The 19,125-nt window shown below is 36.2% G+C and overlaps 1 protein-coding gene and 1 pseudogene across 13 annotated transcripts in view; one reads left to right on the top strand and one right to left on the bottom strand.

Moving 5' to 3' along the window:
* PHF14 (PHD finger protein 14) overlaps nucleotides 1–19,125 on the top strand; it is a 200,398-nt gene that overhangs the window by 28,911 nt on the left and 152,362 nt on the right. For all 13 annotated transcript variants that reach the window (XR_002734259.2, XM_031936051.1, XM_023224837.2 and 10 more), the window contains one exon: nucleotides 12,098–12,257. Coding sequence is in view for 12 of the 13 variants with exons in the window: in XM_031936051.1 (XP_031791911.1) it covers nucleotides 12,098–12,257 (160 nt within the window). In the remaining variant the exon portion in view is untranslated. The remainder of the gene's footprint in view (nucleotides 1–12,097; nucleotides 12,258–19,125) is intronic.
* LOC111551059 lies at nucleotides 4,799–5,263 on the bottom strand (annotated as a pseudogene).

Here is a 19,125-nt window from a genome sequence, read left to right as displayed (position 1 = left end):
GACATATTATTTTCTGCTTAAAATCAGTCCCTTAAAAATAAAGTTCACACTAATAGCAAGACTCTCTGGGATCCCATACCACTTGCCTTTTTCTCCAGTGTTTGGAGGCTTTCATATATGCTTTTCCTTTTACCCAGATTCCTCTTGTTCCACAAATGTAACCTAAATATATAGACGTTAAGCTAGTGTTTACCATTTGTGTTCCTGTTATTTGGATATTTGAAAAATCTTATTTTTAATTTTATTTTTAAAGATTTTATTGTGTATATTTAAGGTATACAATGTGTTGTTATGGGATTCATATAAATAGTAAAAAGGTTACTGTAGTGAAGGAAATGAACATATCCATCATCTCACATAATTACCCAATTTTTAAAAAGTTTACCAAGTCCATCCTTCTACAGAACTTACTCATTTTTGTTTTTGTGAGAAGAACTGCTAAAATTTACATTTAGCATGAATCCCATACACAGTACAAGTTTATTACCTTGAAAAATCTTAATTCATTAAAATATTTTTTCTTAATTATAAGTAACACATGAGCAGATATGTAAAATAGTTATGCTTTCTGTCTCAACTCTACTTCTTTTTGCATAGGGAATCACTGTTAACAATTTGGTGTGAATCTACCCCATCTGTCCCTGGTACCTTGTGTACCAGGGGTTTTTAAACTTGATTTTATTATGTAGATATATGTCCATTGTAGAAAACATCAGTAGAAATAAGCTAAGAAAACATCTCCCAGTTGGGCATGGTGACTCACACTTGTAATCCCAGCAATCTGGGAGGCTGAGGTGGGTGGATCACTTGAGCTTGGGCGTTTGAGACCAGCCTGGGCAATGTGGTGAAACCCGGTCTCTACAAAAAATACAAAAGTTAGCCAGGTGTGGTAGCTTGGGCCTGTAGTCCCAACTACTTGAGGGGCTGAGGCAGAGGATCACTTGAGCCAGGGAGTTCGAGGCTTCAGTGAACCAAGATTGCACCACTGCATTCCAGTGTGGGCTACAGAGGAAGACTTTGTCTCAAAAAAAAGAAAAAGCAAAAGAAAACATCTCTCATAATTATACCACCTAGAGGTAAATATGCTTAAAACTTTAGTGTTTGTGTTTGTTCTTCCAGGCTTTTTTTTTTTTTTTTTGCTTGCTCATGCATATACACAAATACATATTTTTAATTTGATAGCCGATAATATGCACACTCTTCTTATAATCTCCATACCTCTATTATCACTATGGTTTCTCCACACCCCACCGGATCCATTCAGGTACCGTGAGTTGTACTTGTGTTATATCTCTTTAGTCTCCATTAATCTAGAACAATTTTTCTGCCTTTTGATGGTGTTCATGATGTTGACATATTGAAGAATCTTAGTTTTTATAATGTCATACTGAATATCTCTCAGTCTGGATATATCTTATTGTTTTCTTGTGATTAGATTCAGTTTAAACTTTTTTTTTTTGTAAGCGTATTTTTTGTAAGATGTATAATGTAGCTGGGTGCGGTGGCTCATGCCTGTAATCCCAGCACTTTGGGAGGCCAAGGTGGGTGGATTACTTGAAGTCAGGAGTTCAAGACCAGCCTGGCCAACATGACAAAACCCCGTCTCTACTAAAAACACAAAAATTAGCCTGTAATCCCAGCTAGTTGGGAGGCTGAGGCATGAGAATAGCTTGAATCTGGGAGGTGGAGGTTACAGTAAGCCAAGATTGTGTCACTGCACTCCAGCCTGGGCAACAGAGTGAGATTCTGTCTCCAAAAAAAAAAAAAAAAAAAAAGTCTAATGTCAATTTATTGCATTATTGGTGATAGTTCAGGTGGTGTCAACCACAGACCTCTTAATTTTAAAGGTTTTTTTTTTTCTATTTGTAATTAATGAGAAATCTGTGGGGTAATAATTTTGAGACTTTGTTTTTTTTTTTTTTAATAAATATATATATATTTTTTATTATACTTTAAGTTCTAGGGTACATGTGCATAACGTGCAGGTTTGTTACATATGTATACTTGTGCCATGTTGGTGTGCTGCACCCATCGACTCGTCAGCACCCATCAATTCATCATTTATATCATGTATAACTCCCCAGTGCAATCCCTCTCTCCTCCCCCCTCCCCATGATAGGCCCCATTGTGTGATGTTCCCTTCCTGAGTCCAAGTGATCTCATTGTTCAGTTCCCACCTATGAGTGAGAACATGCGGTGTTTGGTTTTCTCTTCTTGTGATAGTTTGCTAAGAATGATGGTTTCCAGCTGCATCCATGTCCCTACAAAGGATGCAAACTCATCCTTTTTTATGGCTGCATAGTATTCCATGGTGTATATGTGCCACATTTTCTTAATCCAGTCTGTCACAGATGGACATTTGGGTTGATTCCAAGTCTTTGCTATTGTGAATAGTGCCGCAATAAACATACATGTGCATGTGTCTTTGTAGTAGAATAATTTATAATCCTTTGGGTATATACCCAGTAGTGGGATAGCTGGGTCATATGGTACATCTAGTTCTAGATCCTTGAGGAATTGCCATACTGTTTTCCATAATGGTTGAACTAGTTTACAATCCCACCAACAGTGTAAAAGTGTTCCTATTTCTCCACATCCTCTCCAACACCTGTTGTTTCCTGATTTTTTAATGATTGCCATTCTAACTGGTGTGAGATGGTATCTCATTGTGGTTTTGAGTTGCATTTCTCTGATGGCGAGTGATTATGAGCATTTTTTCATATGTCTGTTGGCTGTATGAATGTCTTCTTTTGAGAAATGTCTGTTCATATCCTTTCCCCACTTTTTGATGGGGTTGTTTGTTTTTTTCTTGTATATTTGTTTGAGTTCTTTGTAGGAAGAAACTGCATCAACTAATGAGCAAAATAACCAGTTAATATCATAATGGCAGGATCGTGTTCACACATAACAATATTAACCTTAAATGTTAATGGACTAAATGCTCCAATTAAAAGACACAGACTGGCAAACTGGATAAAGAGTCAAGACCCATCAGTCTGCTGTATTCAGGAGACCCATCTCACATGCAGAGACATACATAGGCTCAAAATAAAGGGATGGAGGAAGATCTACCAAGCAAATGGAGAACAAAAAAAAAGCAGGGGTTGCAATCCTAGTCTCTGATAAAACAGACTTTAAACCATCAAAGATCAAAAGAGACAAAGAAGGCCATTACATAATGGTAAAGGGATCAATTCAACAGGAAGAGCTAACTATCCTAAATATATATGCACCCAATACAGGAGCACCCAGATTCATAAAGCAAGTCCTTAGAGACTTACAAAGAGACTTAGACTCCCATACAATAATAATGGGAGACTTCAACACTCTACTGTCAACATTAGACAGATCAACGAGACAGAAAGTTAACAAGGATATCCAGGAATTGAACTCATCTCTGCACCAAGCGGACCTAATAGACATCTATAGAACTCTCCACCCCAGGTCAACAGAATATACATTCTTCTCAGCACCACATCGCACTTATTCCAAAATTGACCACATAATTGGAAGTAAAGCACTCCTCAGCAAATGTAAAAGAACAGAAATTATAACAAACTGTCTCTGAGACTTTGTTAATATGCCGTTCTCTAGCAACTTTCCACTTAATAGTTTTAGCATCCTTGTTAAAGTCACTGATTACAATTACACTGATTGCATATGTGGGCTGCAAGATGGAAATTTGCTAATTCTAATTTTAATTCCTCCTACATTTATTAGGAAGCATTTACTGTGTAAAGAAATTCTCTTCCCCTTTTTTCCTTTTCAGTATTACCATGACCTCATGTGTTATAATTTGTTAACTGATTGCTGTTTCTGATACTTGTTACATTGTCCAAATTTGACCAGTGAGAGTCCTTTAAGCAGGCTCTTGTATATACACAAACACTTCTCTCTCTCTCTTACTCTTTCTTTGTTCTGTCCACCACTTTTCTCTCTCCACCTCTAAATAAATTGGATAAATCGCAAAGATATTTTTCTGCAACTTGCTTTGTTTCACTCATCTGTTAATTCTGTAATTCTTCTCATGTCAGTGTATATGGGATATTTCATTCTTTTTAATGATACATAGAATGGCTCAACCATAATGTACTTATTTTTTTGTTTCAAGTTTTTGACTTATGTATAGTGCTGACAAGCATATGCCATGTATATGTATGTAATAATTTCTGTGGGATAGATACCTAGAAGTAAAATTTCTTTTATTTTTTTGAGACAAAGTCTCGTTCTGTCGCCGGGCTGGAGTACAAAGGCGCGATCTTGGCTCACTGCAACCTCTGCCTCCTGGGTTCAAGCGATTCTCCCGCCTCAGCCTCCTGAGTAGCTGGGACTACAGTCGTGTGCCACTACGCCCGGCTAATTTTTGTGTTTTGAGTAGAGACGGGATTTCACCATGGTGGCCAGGATGGTCTTGATCTCCTGACCTTGTGATCTGCCCACCTTGGCCTCCCAAAGTGCTGGGATTACAGGGAAGTAAAATTTCTGAGTCAAAAGATAAGTGTATTTAAACTTTTAAAAACCATTTCCAGATTGACTACCAAAAAAACTGTAGTAATTACCAACAATGCACAAACTGCTTGATAACATTGCATATTTGTAAATTTTATTTTATTCTTGTGTATATAATCTCTTTATTACAATGTGCATTCACCTTATTAAGAATTAAGTTTGGTATCTTGTGGCCAATTGCCACATTTTGTTTTCTCTTACTTGCCTGTCATTTTCTTAGTCATTTCTTTCCTTTTTTTTTCTGGTGAAAACATACACATATATTTAGAATTAGCCAGCTGGACCGGGTTTAGATGATCCCAATTTTGTCGGCAACATTCAAAGCATTGTAATCAGGAGCCAGTCGAACATATCTCGTCTTCTCTCCATCAGGCCGAATTAGGGTGTTGACCTTGACCACATCAATGTCATAGAGCTTCTTCACAGCCTGTTTGATCTGGTGCTTGTTTGCTTTAACATCCACAATGAACACAAGTGTGTTGTTGTCTTCTATCTTCTTCATGGCCGACTCAGTGGTCAGCAGAAACTTGATAGTGTAATAATCAAGCTTGTTTCTCCAGGGGGCACTCTTCCGAGGATATCTGGGCTGCCTCCAGAGTCTCAGTGTCTTGGGCTGCTGGAAGATGGGTGACATGCAGATCTTCTTTTTTTGGTGGCTGTGGACACCTTTCAACACTGCCTTCTTGGCCTTCAAAGCCTTCAGTTTGGCTTCAGCATTAGGAGGGGCAGGAGCTTCCTTCACTTTCGGTGCCATCTTGTGAAAAGCATAGTCATTTCTTGGCCTCGCGCGGTGGCTCACGCCTGTAATCCCAGCACGTTGGGAGGCCAGGGCATGTGGATCACCTGAGGTCAGGAGTTTGAGACCAGCCTGGCTAACATGGTGAAACTCCCTTCTCTACTAAAAATACAAAAAATTTTCCAGGCATGGTGGTGGGCGCCTGTAATCCCAGCTACTCGGGAGGCGGAGGCAGGAGAATTGCTTGAACCCAGGAGGCGGAGGTTGCAGTGAGCCGAGATCGCGCCAATGCACTCCAGCTTGGGTAACGAGCGAAACTCCGTCTCAAAAAAAAAAAAAAAAAAAAAAGACAAGCTTAGTCATTAGGTTCTCTTTGTCTCTTTTCTCATTGACTTATTGGAATTCTTTTTTTAATGTTCTTTGTCTGTTACGTGTTGCAAATATTTTCCATCCTTGCAAATTTTTTTTATGTTTCCATCCTGTTCTGTATCCTTTAACTTTGTGATTTTTTTTGTTGTTTACAATTTTCTGTACAGTTAACACCTGTAGATTTTTTTTCCCCTTAACTCTTTTGAAACTAGCTTTTAAGTTTCAAAATGAATTTTTATCTAAAACTCAATCCAAAGAAAGGGACATTTTTAAAAGTGTAATAAGCAGCTAGTGTTGCTAGAGTCTTTTGTTCTTAAATTCACATGCTTACAGTGGCAGACTTCCATATTGTAATTCAGCCATGCAATTTTTAAAAAACATCTCATGGTTAAATATGAACTTCATGAATACTTAATTTAGAGAAAACTGTTTGCCTATCATAATACATGAATATTAAATAAAATGTGGAAAATATAGAGCAGAGAGAAGAAAAAATTCCTAATTGTCCTAATATCCAGACAGCCATAGTATTTTGTTGCATTTCTTTTATCTTCTTTTTTTTGAGAAATATGCTTATTCTCAAGTAATTGCATAAAAATTTTTAAGTTGAGATTTTGCTAAAAGATAGTATGCCAAATTTTGCTTATTGAATTTATAATTGTTTACTGTAATTACTTTTCAGAGTGCCTGCTTCATCTAAATCTCTTTTCTTTTTGAAATTTGAGGGCTGCAGTGTCTCACTTAGTATAAATATCTTTGTGGGAAGATCTTCTAATATTAGGGTACCTCTGACCATGATGTCACTTATCCTGATATCCTGATTGCAGTGTGTCTGAAGGAAAATGTCAGGTATATGTTAGTACATGACAGAAGTTAGGTAGTGTACTTACCAGCAGTTGCCCTCAGGTTTAGTTGCTATTCATTAAACGAGATAAGGCTTACTAAGAGATGTTTCCCCCTATTTTTCAGTTTACTGTTAGCCTAGCCCAAGGCCATTTTTGTTTTTTAGTGTATGCAAAAAGATATCCTTAGGAGTGTTTACTGGATAGTAGAATATGTTCAAGTTATAACCATTTGGTACTTTACTTCTTTTATGCTTTAGGACGGGGGTCCCCAGCCAGGTGGTACTGGTCCTTGGCCTGTTAGGAACTGGGCCTCACAGCAGGGGGTGAGCGGCTGGTGAGCAAGCATTACTGCCTGAGCTCCACCTCCTGTCAGATCAGTGGCAGCATGGGATTCTCATGGAAGCGCAAACACTATTGTGAACTGCACATGTGAGGGACCTAGGTTTCATACTTCTTATGAGAATGTGATGCCTGATGATCTGAGGTGGGACAGTTTCATCCAAAATAATCCCCTTGTCCCATCCATGGAAAAATTGTTTTCCACGAAACCAGTCCCTGGTGCCACTGCGTTAGGATATGTTTCTGACAAGTATTATGCATGTCGTAGGTACTGTCTTTCTCATAAACAATATTACTCGTTTTAAAATCTTTTTTTTGGCCAGGTGTGGTGGCTCACACCTGTAATCCCAGCACTCTGGGAGGCCAAGGTGGGCGAATCACGAGGTCAGGATATCGAGACCATCCTGGCTAACATGGTGAAACCCTGTCTCTACTAAAAATACAAAAATATTAGCCCGGCATGGTGGTGAGCACCTGTAGTCCCAGCTACTCTGGAGGCTGAGGCAGGAGAATGGCGTGAACCTGGAGGCGGAGCTTGCAGTGAGCCGAGATCATGCCACTTCATTGCAGCCTGGGCGACAGAGTGAGACTCCATGTCAAAAAAAATAAATAAATAAATAAAAAAAAGAATATTTTTTACTGATGAATTTCATAGTCAAAAGTCTAATGATATATTAAGTACAGAAAAAGTGTTTTAAGTTTTTAAATGACAACTTTTATATACCTGTTTTATATATACTGAAATATAATTAGGATAAATATTATTAAACACATAACTGCAGATGAAGTAACTAAGCTTCAGAGATTTGGTTTGCTCAAAGTTACATAGCTAGAAGGTGGAAGACTGAAAGTCCACTGGCCCCTCTGTGAAAAGCTGAATGAGGCACATTTCCACTGATTGAAATTATCCATACCTTTGTACAACTCAAAACAATTGTAAACACATTTTTTTCTTAAATGTGAGTTGTGTACATAGCATATATTAGTCGAAGATTGATCCTCATTAAATGGCCATAGAAATGTGTCTTCTATATTACCCATTGGAAACACATTGAGCACATATGAAATGAGTTTTAGGTGTTCATACATTGTTTATTTTGTTTACCCATGTGAAAAAGAAAATATTTTTTCCCATACTCATGTTTTATATGGAAGAGAGAAAGATTTTAGAACGTATTTAGTCACTAATTAAAATGAATTGGAGCAGATACACAGTGCTAGAACTTTGGTCTAGATCTCAGTAAACCCAACAGGTATGACAGAGAAATATGGGGTAAGTGGCAGGTAAAAGTGGCAAGTAAAGAACTCTATAAAGATAATGACACAGTATGGATCATTTTTCAGGGACAGCGAAGCTGAAGAAAAAATACGTACACACTTGCTGGTTGTTCTTTGAACTTGCACAACACCAGTCTTCCAGATGACAAAGGAAGAATTTCCTGGGAATGGATTTCAGAATCATTCCTGAGATTGTTTGTAGGAGGTTTAAAACTCTGTGCAAATGTGCATGTTTGCTGTGTGTGTGGAATATTCTTTTAAAATGTAATTGAAAATTTTCTTTATTCTAAAAAAGTAAACTGCTGTGATTTACCTGAATGAAGTTAATAAATTGGATAGCTCCTTAAGGGCTTTATTCTCTTGGTAATTGCCTACTTCTGTGAATGCAGATTTTATCTAGTTTGAATTTGTTTCAAAGGAACATTATTTTGTAAAGAAAATACGTATTTTTTCCCATGTGGTATTGCATAGCTTTGAGAAAATAGATTGATGATTATTGTTTCGTTTTATGATTTTTCTTTGAATATAACGTTTTGCTCTTTTGTTGGAAATAAAACTGATCCCAAGAAGAAAATTGTATTTCCTTTTAATTTTATGACAGTGCATTTAAAATAATACATATCTAGACAAGGTGATGAAGATGATGATTGCCAACCACAATTTAATGACATTAAAGAAATTAATGAGTTTTGATTCCTTTGCTTATCTTGTGTGTTACAGTCTAACTCCTTTTAAATATTTTCTTTGACATTTTATATGACTTTCAGATTGTGTGTGTACATATGTTATAGTTATGTATTAAAGTATATTAAAATATTAAATGAAATTAACTATATAGTTTATAGCTATTTTAACTACATTTAGCATAACTATTAACATAGTATATATGAAATAAATCCATATATTATGTATAATATATATATTCACACATGCATAATCTGAAAAAATATATATACTTTTTTGAGACGAGATTTTTGCTCTGTTGCCCAGACTGGTTCACTGCACCCTCCACATCCCCAGGCTAAAGTGATTCTCCCACCTCAGCCTCTCTAGCAGCTGAGACTATGGTGTGTGCCACCATGCTTGGCTAAACTCTGTTTTGTGTTTTTTGTAGAGACAGGGCCTCACTATGTTGCCCAGGCTGGTCTCAAACTCCTGGGCTCAAGCGATCATCCTGCCTCAGCCTCCCAAAGCGTTGGGATGGCAGGCATGAACTACAAGGCTTGGCTGACTTTCAGATTTTATTAAAATTCAATGTTATAAAACCTTTGAATAGCAAAGGATAACAATTAAACAGTTGCTTGAAGCAGCTTGTGTAAGTCATAGTTGCAAACCAACTTTTTAGTTTTTTGCTTACTATTAGGCTATTTTAATTTAGATATATATTAGGTAAGTAGTGTTTTAATGAAATACATGTAACCATTGACATATAATGAAATCTAGTTAATTAATGTTCGTAATTTAAAATTATTTACTAATTGTATATGTCTCTTTTTCTTTCTCATGGCTGATTTAACTCAGTATTCATTCATTTATATACTGTAGTTATTTATTTATTTTAGTTTGAATTTCTTTGATGGCTGTGAGAGGTCACTCTCCAATTTAGGCTCATGGTTGTCTGGTTAGTGTTTACCAGTTCAAATAATCACATGATCTTATGTTGGCTAAAGTCTTTTAGGAGACGATCATGTTAAATGTTTCTCATCGTGGCTTATTTAATGTCATCAGTTTATTGGGGGTTACTTTGGGTGCCCCTTAGAACTTGGCACCAAGACCTACCCTCTTAGAATAAACCTGGTCAAAAGGATGTTGGGATGGTTGCTATTTCATCTTTAGAAATGACCTATCTTGAGTTGTAATACATGTATCTTAGGAGACTGGAGAAATGCCCAAACCTACAGGTGATACATCAGGACTAGAATTAAGTTGCAATGTATTCATTATTATATATGCTTTAAATTGTTTCTTTGAAGGATGTTTTACATAAGGGCAGTGCGTTCCTTTTTAGAGGAAGGGAAATTTGATAATGAGAAGTTAGTGTGTGTCTATCACCATTTGGGAAAAAGAAATCTATTTAGGAGTCATGACTATCATCAGTAGAGAAGTGTACTTTATTGTTGGTTATCAGTAAGTAGTTCAGCGTGGTTTTTTATAGTCTGAATGAAATACTGTCTCAGAACTTTTCAATTTCCATTTATCAGATTCCATGTTTATTATACTTTGGTGGTAGTAATACAAACTTCTAGGCATCTTGATGCTGAGAAAGTTATTTATGATTATGGATGTGACATTGCTTACTAGCAGATATTGTTGGTTTCTCAGGTACTGACAGCCTCATCAATGCTGAGTTCATAGACAAAATTGAGTTGTAGGAATTTTAATGATCAAGACCTGATTTACCAAGATACTGTCAATGAAGTCCTGCCTGAATTTCTTATTGCAGCTTTGATAAATAATCTACTCTTTTAAACTCAGAATCAAGGAAAATACTTTGACTTTATAAAAATTTTAGGCAGATTTAGAAGCCTAAATAGTAACTTTAAATATACAGTCACCCCTCAGTATAGGGTGATTGATTCTAGGGGATTGGTTCCAGGACCCCTGCAGATACCAAAATTAGCCCATATTCAAGTCCCACAGTTGGACTTGGGGAACTTGGGTTGATGAAAAGTTGATGCTTTGTATGTCTGAGTTGTGTATCCCACAAGTGTATTTTCACTCCGTATTGTGTTGAAAGAACTTTGCGTATAAGTGCACCTGACCAGTTCAAGCCTGTGTTGTTCCATTGTCAACTGTAACTTGTAATTCCAGAGATGGATATAAGGAAACTTTGCTTTTGATCATTGGAGGGCAGTTGAACTGAGTATAACATGTCCTACTCTAAAATGTAAAGAACATCGCCAGATTATCTTGTTGGTTGGGGGTGTTCATGAGAATCTTTAAGGATTTTTATTACATTAGCTGCCTAAGTAATATGATGAACTCCTCTCAGAATATTTAGTTTTGTGAGTGATAAGAGGAAAAAAGAGAATGACATACTGTTTTCATCCATTTCAGTTATAGGCAAATTTTCACAGAAGACAGAATAATTTAAAATTTTTAAATAGATTAAATACATCATATAGTTAAAGATTGGCTCAGTTGTGCGTGGAACTCTGTCTAACGTTATTACTCTGAACTTTTCAAACTGTTCTATAGTTTTAGGTGTGTAACTTTGCTTTTACAATTGTATTATACCTGTTTATATTACAATCTGCCACCTCCAAAATTAGATCAAAGACTTTTTTGTTTGTATGTTTGTTTTGCATGAGTTTGGTCTTTTATATATATATTTTAGTACCTGGTACAAAGGGACCTCAGTAAGTATTTACCAACCAATAATTAACTAATCTAAATTCTTTAATGACAACTTATATTTTTATGTTTTATATTTTTATTTTTTATGAGATGGAATTTTGCTGTTGGTACCCAGGCTGGAGTGCAGTGGCGCAATCTTGGCTCACTCACTGCAACTTCTGCCTCCTAGGTTCAAGCTAGTCTCCTGCCTCAGCTTCTCGAGTAGCTGGGATTCCAGATGCCTGCCACCACGCCTGGATAATTTTTGAGTTTTTAGTAGAGATGAGGTTTCACCATGTTGGCCAGGCTTTTCTAGAACTCCTGACCTCAGGTGATCTGACCACCTTGGCCTCCCAAAGTGCTGGGAATACAGGCATGAGCCACTGCGCCCAGCCTATTTTTTAATATTTTTTAAATTAAAAATTTATTGTTTTCCCACCTTTAATGCTTTTACAGTAGGACTAAAACTATTTTTTAAAATGTCATTTATTTCATTGTGTTACTACATTAGGTGAAAAGGTATATAAAATGAGTTTATTTCTGTATTTTAATACATTTCTTATAAATCACTGGTATTTCATATCTTTTTCCTCATCTCTTTCCTTTGCTATTCTTTTTCTTTTGTGATTGTATGTGACTTTAACAAAATAAACCCTATTTAATCATAGTGTTTTTCTTTTTTTAGGTTGTTACGGAGTTGATGGAGAAAGTGACTCTATTATGAGTTCAGCTTCTGAAAACTCCACTGAACCTTGGTTTTGTGATGCCTGTAAATGTGGTGTTTCTCCTAGCTGTGAACTGTGCCCTAATCAGGATGGAATTTTCAAGGAGACAGATGCTGGAAGGTTAATGTCCTAATTATGTTGATTGATATGTTTGCTTTATAATGTGTCTGCCTTTGACTTCCCTGTTCTTCTGTTTATGATTATCCAGGTTACACACTTTCATTTGATTGCTTCTTTGTATGTTCTTGGCATAGAGTAAATGACCACTGGGATACAGATGGAGAAGGGTGAGAGGAAAGACCATTTATTGAGTACCTGCATTTGCCTTTACATCCATAATCTTACTTAATCTTAATAATTGACCCTATGATGTGGCAGGTGGTGAAGTTTCTCATTTGATAGGTGTAGTACCCAGGGCTCAGATTATTTAAATAACTTATTAGTTCAAGACTAATAAGTTACCTAAGTATATTCAAACTGGTGAATGGTCAGTTTTGAACCTAGATCTGTATAACTTTATATCAGTAGATAGATAGTATCTATATCAGTAGATAGTATTAATACAGTGATTTAAAAAGGAGAAGTTTAGTATAAAGAATTATTAAGCTATGATAAAAGAGTCACCAAGGTATAAAAATACTCTAAAGGATGCTCTGGGGCTGAGGGAGATTATCCAAGGAATGACAAAATTGGAATGATGACCTCCTACCCTGGGTTGGGGTTCAGGCTTTGTTGGAGAAATTATAGTTAAACCCTAATGGATGGAGAGAAGTATGCGGTTATAGCCTAGGCCAAATTTTGTCTTCAGTTCATGGCAAGTAGGTGGCTGGGTACTGTCTGAGGGGAGAACTGGGGCACTGGTTTGAAACCTGAAGAGTATGCTATTTGTGTTGAGAGGGCCATGGAAAAATGGTCTTCAGGTTGGGCCAGGGCTGTGAGGTCACTGAGGGACTGTGTATATGGCTGGGGCAGAGCACAGGAGGATGTACTCCACCCATCCCAGATGAAAAGCCCCTCCCTCCTACAAGACCTCCTGCCATTGAGTTTATAACTCCTCCCATCTACCATTGAGCTTAGTGTCATTCTCACTCTAAGAAGAAATGCTGAAGAATTTCTGTCCATTATTGCAGAATAGGTATCGAAGCATGCATGAGAGGCAATTAAATCAATAAGTGGCACAAAGACCTGTGTTCTTTTTACTACATTCACACTCATGTGTGTTAACACATTTGAGCACTTGTCATCGTAATGGTGTTGTCATCTTTCCTGGTTTTTGTTTTGTTTTGTTTTTTTACAGGAGACTACCATCTAGGGTTGGTAACTAAAATTAAGGGTAATTTTCAACCTTTTCTGTTTTGTGGACATCACACTCTGTCTCTTCCTCTCCAGTATGGGGGGGAGGTATTTAATTTTTATTTTGTCACATAAGGATATTTTAGTATTTTATTAAACATGCTTTATATTAAAAACAAGAATAACAGCAAAGCAACCTATATAAATTATCACCATCATTTCCCATACTTTAACATAAAAAAACTAGGGTACATTATGTCCTAAAATAAAGGATAGGCTTTTAAATTTAATAAATTTTACTTTAGTAAAGTAAAACAAGTTTTTCTTATTTTTATCATTTTTGCCTCAATTGGTGGACCGATCCTTGAGAAATGTTGCCATACAAGATTGCTGGGATAGCATAGAGTGTACCATTGGATCCTGGAGAACCCCATGTGTTGATGTTCAGGACAAATGACTAAAGAATGTTACCTCTCTTTCCTTATCGTCTATCCAAAAATAAAGTATATAACAAATGATTTGTTGTATTGACATGAATCTGTGGTCTATATCATAGGCATAGGCATTACTTTAAGTTTGGCCTGACAGTGGCCTAGTATTAGGGAGTTCAGTAAGCATTAAGTGTGCACTTTCAAGTTGGACAGTCTATTTTTGGATTCTGGTCTTTTTTTTTTTTCTTACTAGGTATAATTTTAGGCAAGTGATGTAACCTTTTTATGCCTCAGTTTCCTTAGTAGTGTTGAGAGGACTAAATGAGATGATTCATGAGAAACAATTAGCAGTTTCTGTAACATAAGTGGTTAGTAATTGTCTCCTTACTCTTACTACTGCCGTTACTGCTACTACTAGTTCTTTCTTATTACTGTTATTGCTTTACTTATTTTAGGTAATCATGGAGTATTAGCTCATGCACAGATTTTTTTTTTTTTTTTTTTTTTTTTTTTTTTTGATAACTCTTCCAGTCCTGAGAATTGAAATTTTTGGTGATAAATTGTGATGAATAAGTAAGGCAGTTTTGGAAAGATAGAACTTCCTTTTAGGGAAGATAATTTATTTTACTCTTTTTCTTGTTAATAATTTAAAAGTTCTGTTAGGGCACTGTCAAATAGTGGTTAACTTCATGCTATCATAATAGACAAAACAACAGGCAAAGTTGTTTCTGAATTAAGAAAACTGAGACCTCTTTACCATTTAGGTTTACTGAGGGATTTTTTTTTGGATACTGTGGACGTTACATAAGTAGACATCTCCTGTGATGGTACAACATGGCAAAAATTCTTTTATATACTATTTGAACATTTTACTTGCGCTAATGTCTACACTCACCTGTAGGCTGTACTGGAAATTATAGGCCTTCATAATATTTCCAAGGATGTAATACTAGTTTGATTCAAGGTATGCAAAGCCAAGAAAATTTGACAAACCTTTTAGTATATGAGCTTCAAATGGAAAACAGGGAAAAAGAATGAATACTGTATCTAAAGAATAAAAAAGGTTTTGAAGTTCACTATCACATGGGATTAATTAGACTTTTTTCCTTCTATTCTTGATGGGAGCCACAAGTTCTACATAGAAAATGATGTGATTTAATGTAAGAAAACCAGTACTTTCCTGTCATTAAATTTTTATTTTATATCTTATGCAGAGTAAGACTTATAAACCTGACTGTGGGAAATTTTTAGGCATGCTCTCCTTTTTAATTTTTTATTTATAGTTTTACTATTTGTGGGTACATAGTATATATATATATTCATGGGGTACATGAGATGTTTTGACACAGGCATGCAATGTGAAATAAGCATATTATGGAGAATGGGGTATCCTTTTCTCAAACACTTATCTTTTGAGTTACAAACAATCCAGTTACACTCTGTAAGTTATTTTTAAGTGTACAATTTAGTTTTTCTTGTCTGTAGTCACCCTGTTGTGCTATCAAACAGTAGGTCTTATTCCTTCCACTTTTTCTACTCATTAATCTGCCACCTCCCCCCACTGTTTTACCCTTTCCCTGCACTATCCTTCCCAACCTCTAGTAACTTTCCTTCTCCTGTATCCATGAGTTCAGTTGTTGGATTTTTAGATCCCACAAATAAGTGAGAACATGTGATGTTTGTCTCGCTGTGCCTGGCTTATCTTACCTAACATAATGATCTCTAGTTCCACCCAAGTTGTTGCAAATGACTGGCTCTCATTCTTTTTTATGGCTGAGTAGTACTCCATTGTGTATTGTGTACCACATTTTCTTTATCCAATTTCAATCTGTTAATGGAAACTTAGATTGCTTCTAAATCTTAGCTATTGTAAACAGTGCTGCGACAAATACAGGAGTGCAGATATCTCTTTAATATACAGATTTACTTTCTTTTGAATGTATACCCAACAGTGTGATTGCTGGATTATATGGCAGCTCAATTTTTAGGAACCTCCGAAGTTTTCTTCATCATTTAATTTACATTTTGTGCAGCAGTGTACAAGGGTTCCCTTTTCTCCACATCCTTGCCAACATTTGTTATTGCCTGTCTTTTGGATATAAGCTATTTTAACTGGGGTGTGATGATATTTCATGGTAGTTTTGATTTGCATTTCTCTGACAATCAAGGATTTTGAGTCCTTTTTCATAGACCTGTTTTAGTATATGAACTTCCTTTTGTGTGTCTTCTTTTGAGAAATGTCTATTCAAATCTTTAGTCTATTTTTAATCAGATTATTAGAGTTTTTTTTCCTGTAGAGTTACTTGAACTCCTTATATATTCTGGTTATTTATCCCTTGTTAGTTGGGTAATTTGCAAATATTTTCTCCCATTCTGTGGGTTGTCTCTTCAGTTTGATGATTGTATCCTTTGTCCAACTTGTGATCCTGCTTTTTTTAAAACCTGGTATGATATCCTTTGTCTATTTTTGCTTTGGTTGCTTGTGCTTGTGGAGTTTTGCTCAAGAAATTTTGCCCAGAGCAGTGTCCTGGAGATTTTCCCCAACGTTTTCTTGTAGTATTTTCATAGTTTGAGGTCTTAGATTTAAGTCTTTAATCCGTTTTGATTTGATTTTTGTATATGGCAAGAGATGGGGTCTAGTTTCCTTCTTCTGCATATGGATATCTAGTTTTTCCAGGACCATTTATTGAAGAAACTCTTTTCCCGTATATATGTTCCTGGCACCTTTGTTGAATTAAGTTCATTTAGGTGTGTGGATTTGTTTCTGAATTCTCTATTCTCTTCCATTGTTCTGTGTATCTGTTTTATGACAGTACCATGCTGTTTTGGTTACTATAGGTCTGTGGTATAATTTGAAGTCAGGTAGTATGATTCTTTTTTGCTTAGGATAGCTTTGGCTATTCTGGGTGTTTTGTGGTTCTGTATACATTTTAGGATTGTTTTTTCTATTTCTGTGAAGGGTGTCTTTGGTATTTTGATAGGGATTGCATTGAATCTGTACATTGCTTTGGCTAGTTGGGCATTTTAACAATATTGATTCTTCCAGTTCATGAACATGGAATAGTTTTCCATTTTTTGGTGTCTTCTTCAATTTGTTTCATCAGTGTTTTATAGTTGTTATTATAGAGATCTTTTACTTCTTTGTTTAAGTTAATTCCGAGGTATTTAATCTTATGTATGGCTATTATAAATGCCATTACTTTTAAAATTTCTTTTTCAGATTATTCACTGTTGTCATGTAGACATGCTCCTGATTTTTGTATGTTGCTTTTGTCTTCTGCAACTTTACTGAATTTATCGGTTCTGATAGTTTTCTTATGGAGTCTTTAGGTTTTTCCAAATACGGCGTTATATTATCTGCAAACAAGAATAATTTGACTTCTTTCTTTCCAATTTGGATGCCCTTTATATCTTTCTGTTGTCTGATTGCTGGAAGCTAGGGCTTCCAGTACTATGTTGAATAACAGTGGTGACAGTGGGTATCCTTGTCGTTTTCCAGATCTTAGAGGAAAAGCTTACAGTTTTTCCCATTCAGTATGATACTAGCTGTGGGTCTGTCATATATGACTTTTATTATGTTGAGGTATGTCTTTCTGTCCCCTGGTTTTGGGGAGTTTTTATGATGAAGCGATGTTGAATTTTATTAAATACTTTTTTGGCATCAGTTGAAATGATCATACGGTTTTTATCCTTTATTCTGTTGATGTGATGTATCATGTTGATTGATTTGCTTATGTTAAACCATCCTTGCATCCCAGGGATAAATCCTACTTGGTCATAATGATCTTTCTAATGTATCATTAAATTCAGTTTGTCGGTATTTTGTTGAGGATTTTTGCGTCAGTGTTCATCAGAGATACTGGCCTGTAGTTTTCTTTTTTTGATGTGCCTTTGGCTGGTTTTGGTATCACAGTAACATTGGCCTTGTAGAATGAGTTTGGAAATATTCCCTCTTCCTCTGTTTTTTGAAATAGTTTGAGTAAGATTGGTATTCTTCTTTAAGTGTTTGGTAAAATTCAGCAGCGAAGCCATCAGGTCAAGCAGTCCCAGGCTTTTCTTTACTGGGAGACTTTATTACGGCTTCAATCTCGTTACTTGTTATTGGTCTGTGCAGGCTTTGGATTTCTTCATGGTTCAATCTTTGTAGGTTGTATGTGTCTGGGAATTTATCCATTTCTTCTAGATTTTCTAATTTATTGACATATAGTTGCTCATAGCAGCTGCTAATGATCCTTTGAATTTCTGCAATATCAGTTATAATGTCTCCTTTTTTATTTCCAATTTTATTTATTTATATCTTCACTCTTTTTTCTTCAGCCTGGCTAAAGGTTTGTCAGTTTTGTTTACCTTTTCAAAATACCAACATTTTATTTCATTGATCTTTTGTATATATTTTTTTCATTTCAATTTTATTTATTTCTGGTCTGATCTTTATTAATTCTTCCACTAATTTTGGATTTGGTTTGCTCTTGCTTTCCTAGTTCTTTAAGATGCATCATTGGATTGTTTATTTGAAGTTTTTTCTCTTTTGATGTAGGCACTTATAGCTATAAACTTCCTTCTTAGTAGGGCTTTTGCCATATCCCATAGGTTTTGGTACATTGTGTTTCCATTATCATTTGTTGCACTCTTCTTCTTTATGTCCTTTGTTGGGTGTCCTCCTAGCTATTGTGAAATAAATTATGGCTCTGAACTAAATTCCTTAATTTTTAAAAATAAGCTTTATGTTGCAATAAAAGGCAGCATTGAAATCTTTATGTCTCAGTTCTTTCTTTTTTTTTTACCCTTCAGACAGGGTCTGGCTCTGTTGCCGAGGCTGAACTGCAGTAGCACGATGTTGGCTCACTGCAACCACTGCTTCCTAGGCTCAAGTGATCCTCCCACTGAAGCCTCCTGAGTAGCTTAGGTTGTAGGTATGCACCACCACACCTGGCTAATGTTTCTATTTTTCTATAGAGACGAGGTTTCATCCTGTTGCCCAGGCTGGTCTTGAACTCCTGGGCTCAAGTAGTCTTGCCACCTCAGCCTCCCAAAGTGTTAGGATTACTGTACCTGGCCATTTTTTCTTGAGAGAAGGTCTGGCTTCGTCAACCTGACTGGAGTGCAGTGGCATGATCTTGGCTCATTGTAAATCCCTGCCTCATAGGCTCAAGAAATCATCCTACCTCAGCCTCCCAAGTAGCTGGGACTACAGGGGCATGCCACGACACCTGGCTAAATTTTGTATTTTTTGTAGCAATGGGGTTTCACCATGTTGCCCAGGC

This window comes from Piliocolobus tephrosceles, chromosome 8 (genome assembly GCF_002776525.5).
Source record: "Piliocolobus tephrosceles isolate RC106 chromosome 8, ASM277652v3, whole genome shotgun sequence".
Taxonomy (NCBI): domain Eukaryota; kingdom Metazoa; phylum Chordata; class Mammalia; order Primates; family Cercopithecidae; genus Piliocolobus; species Piliocolobus tephrosceles.
The sequence above is the reverse complement of the archived record's forward strand: the minus strand, read 5'-3'. Positions and strand labels throughout refer to the sequence as shown.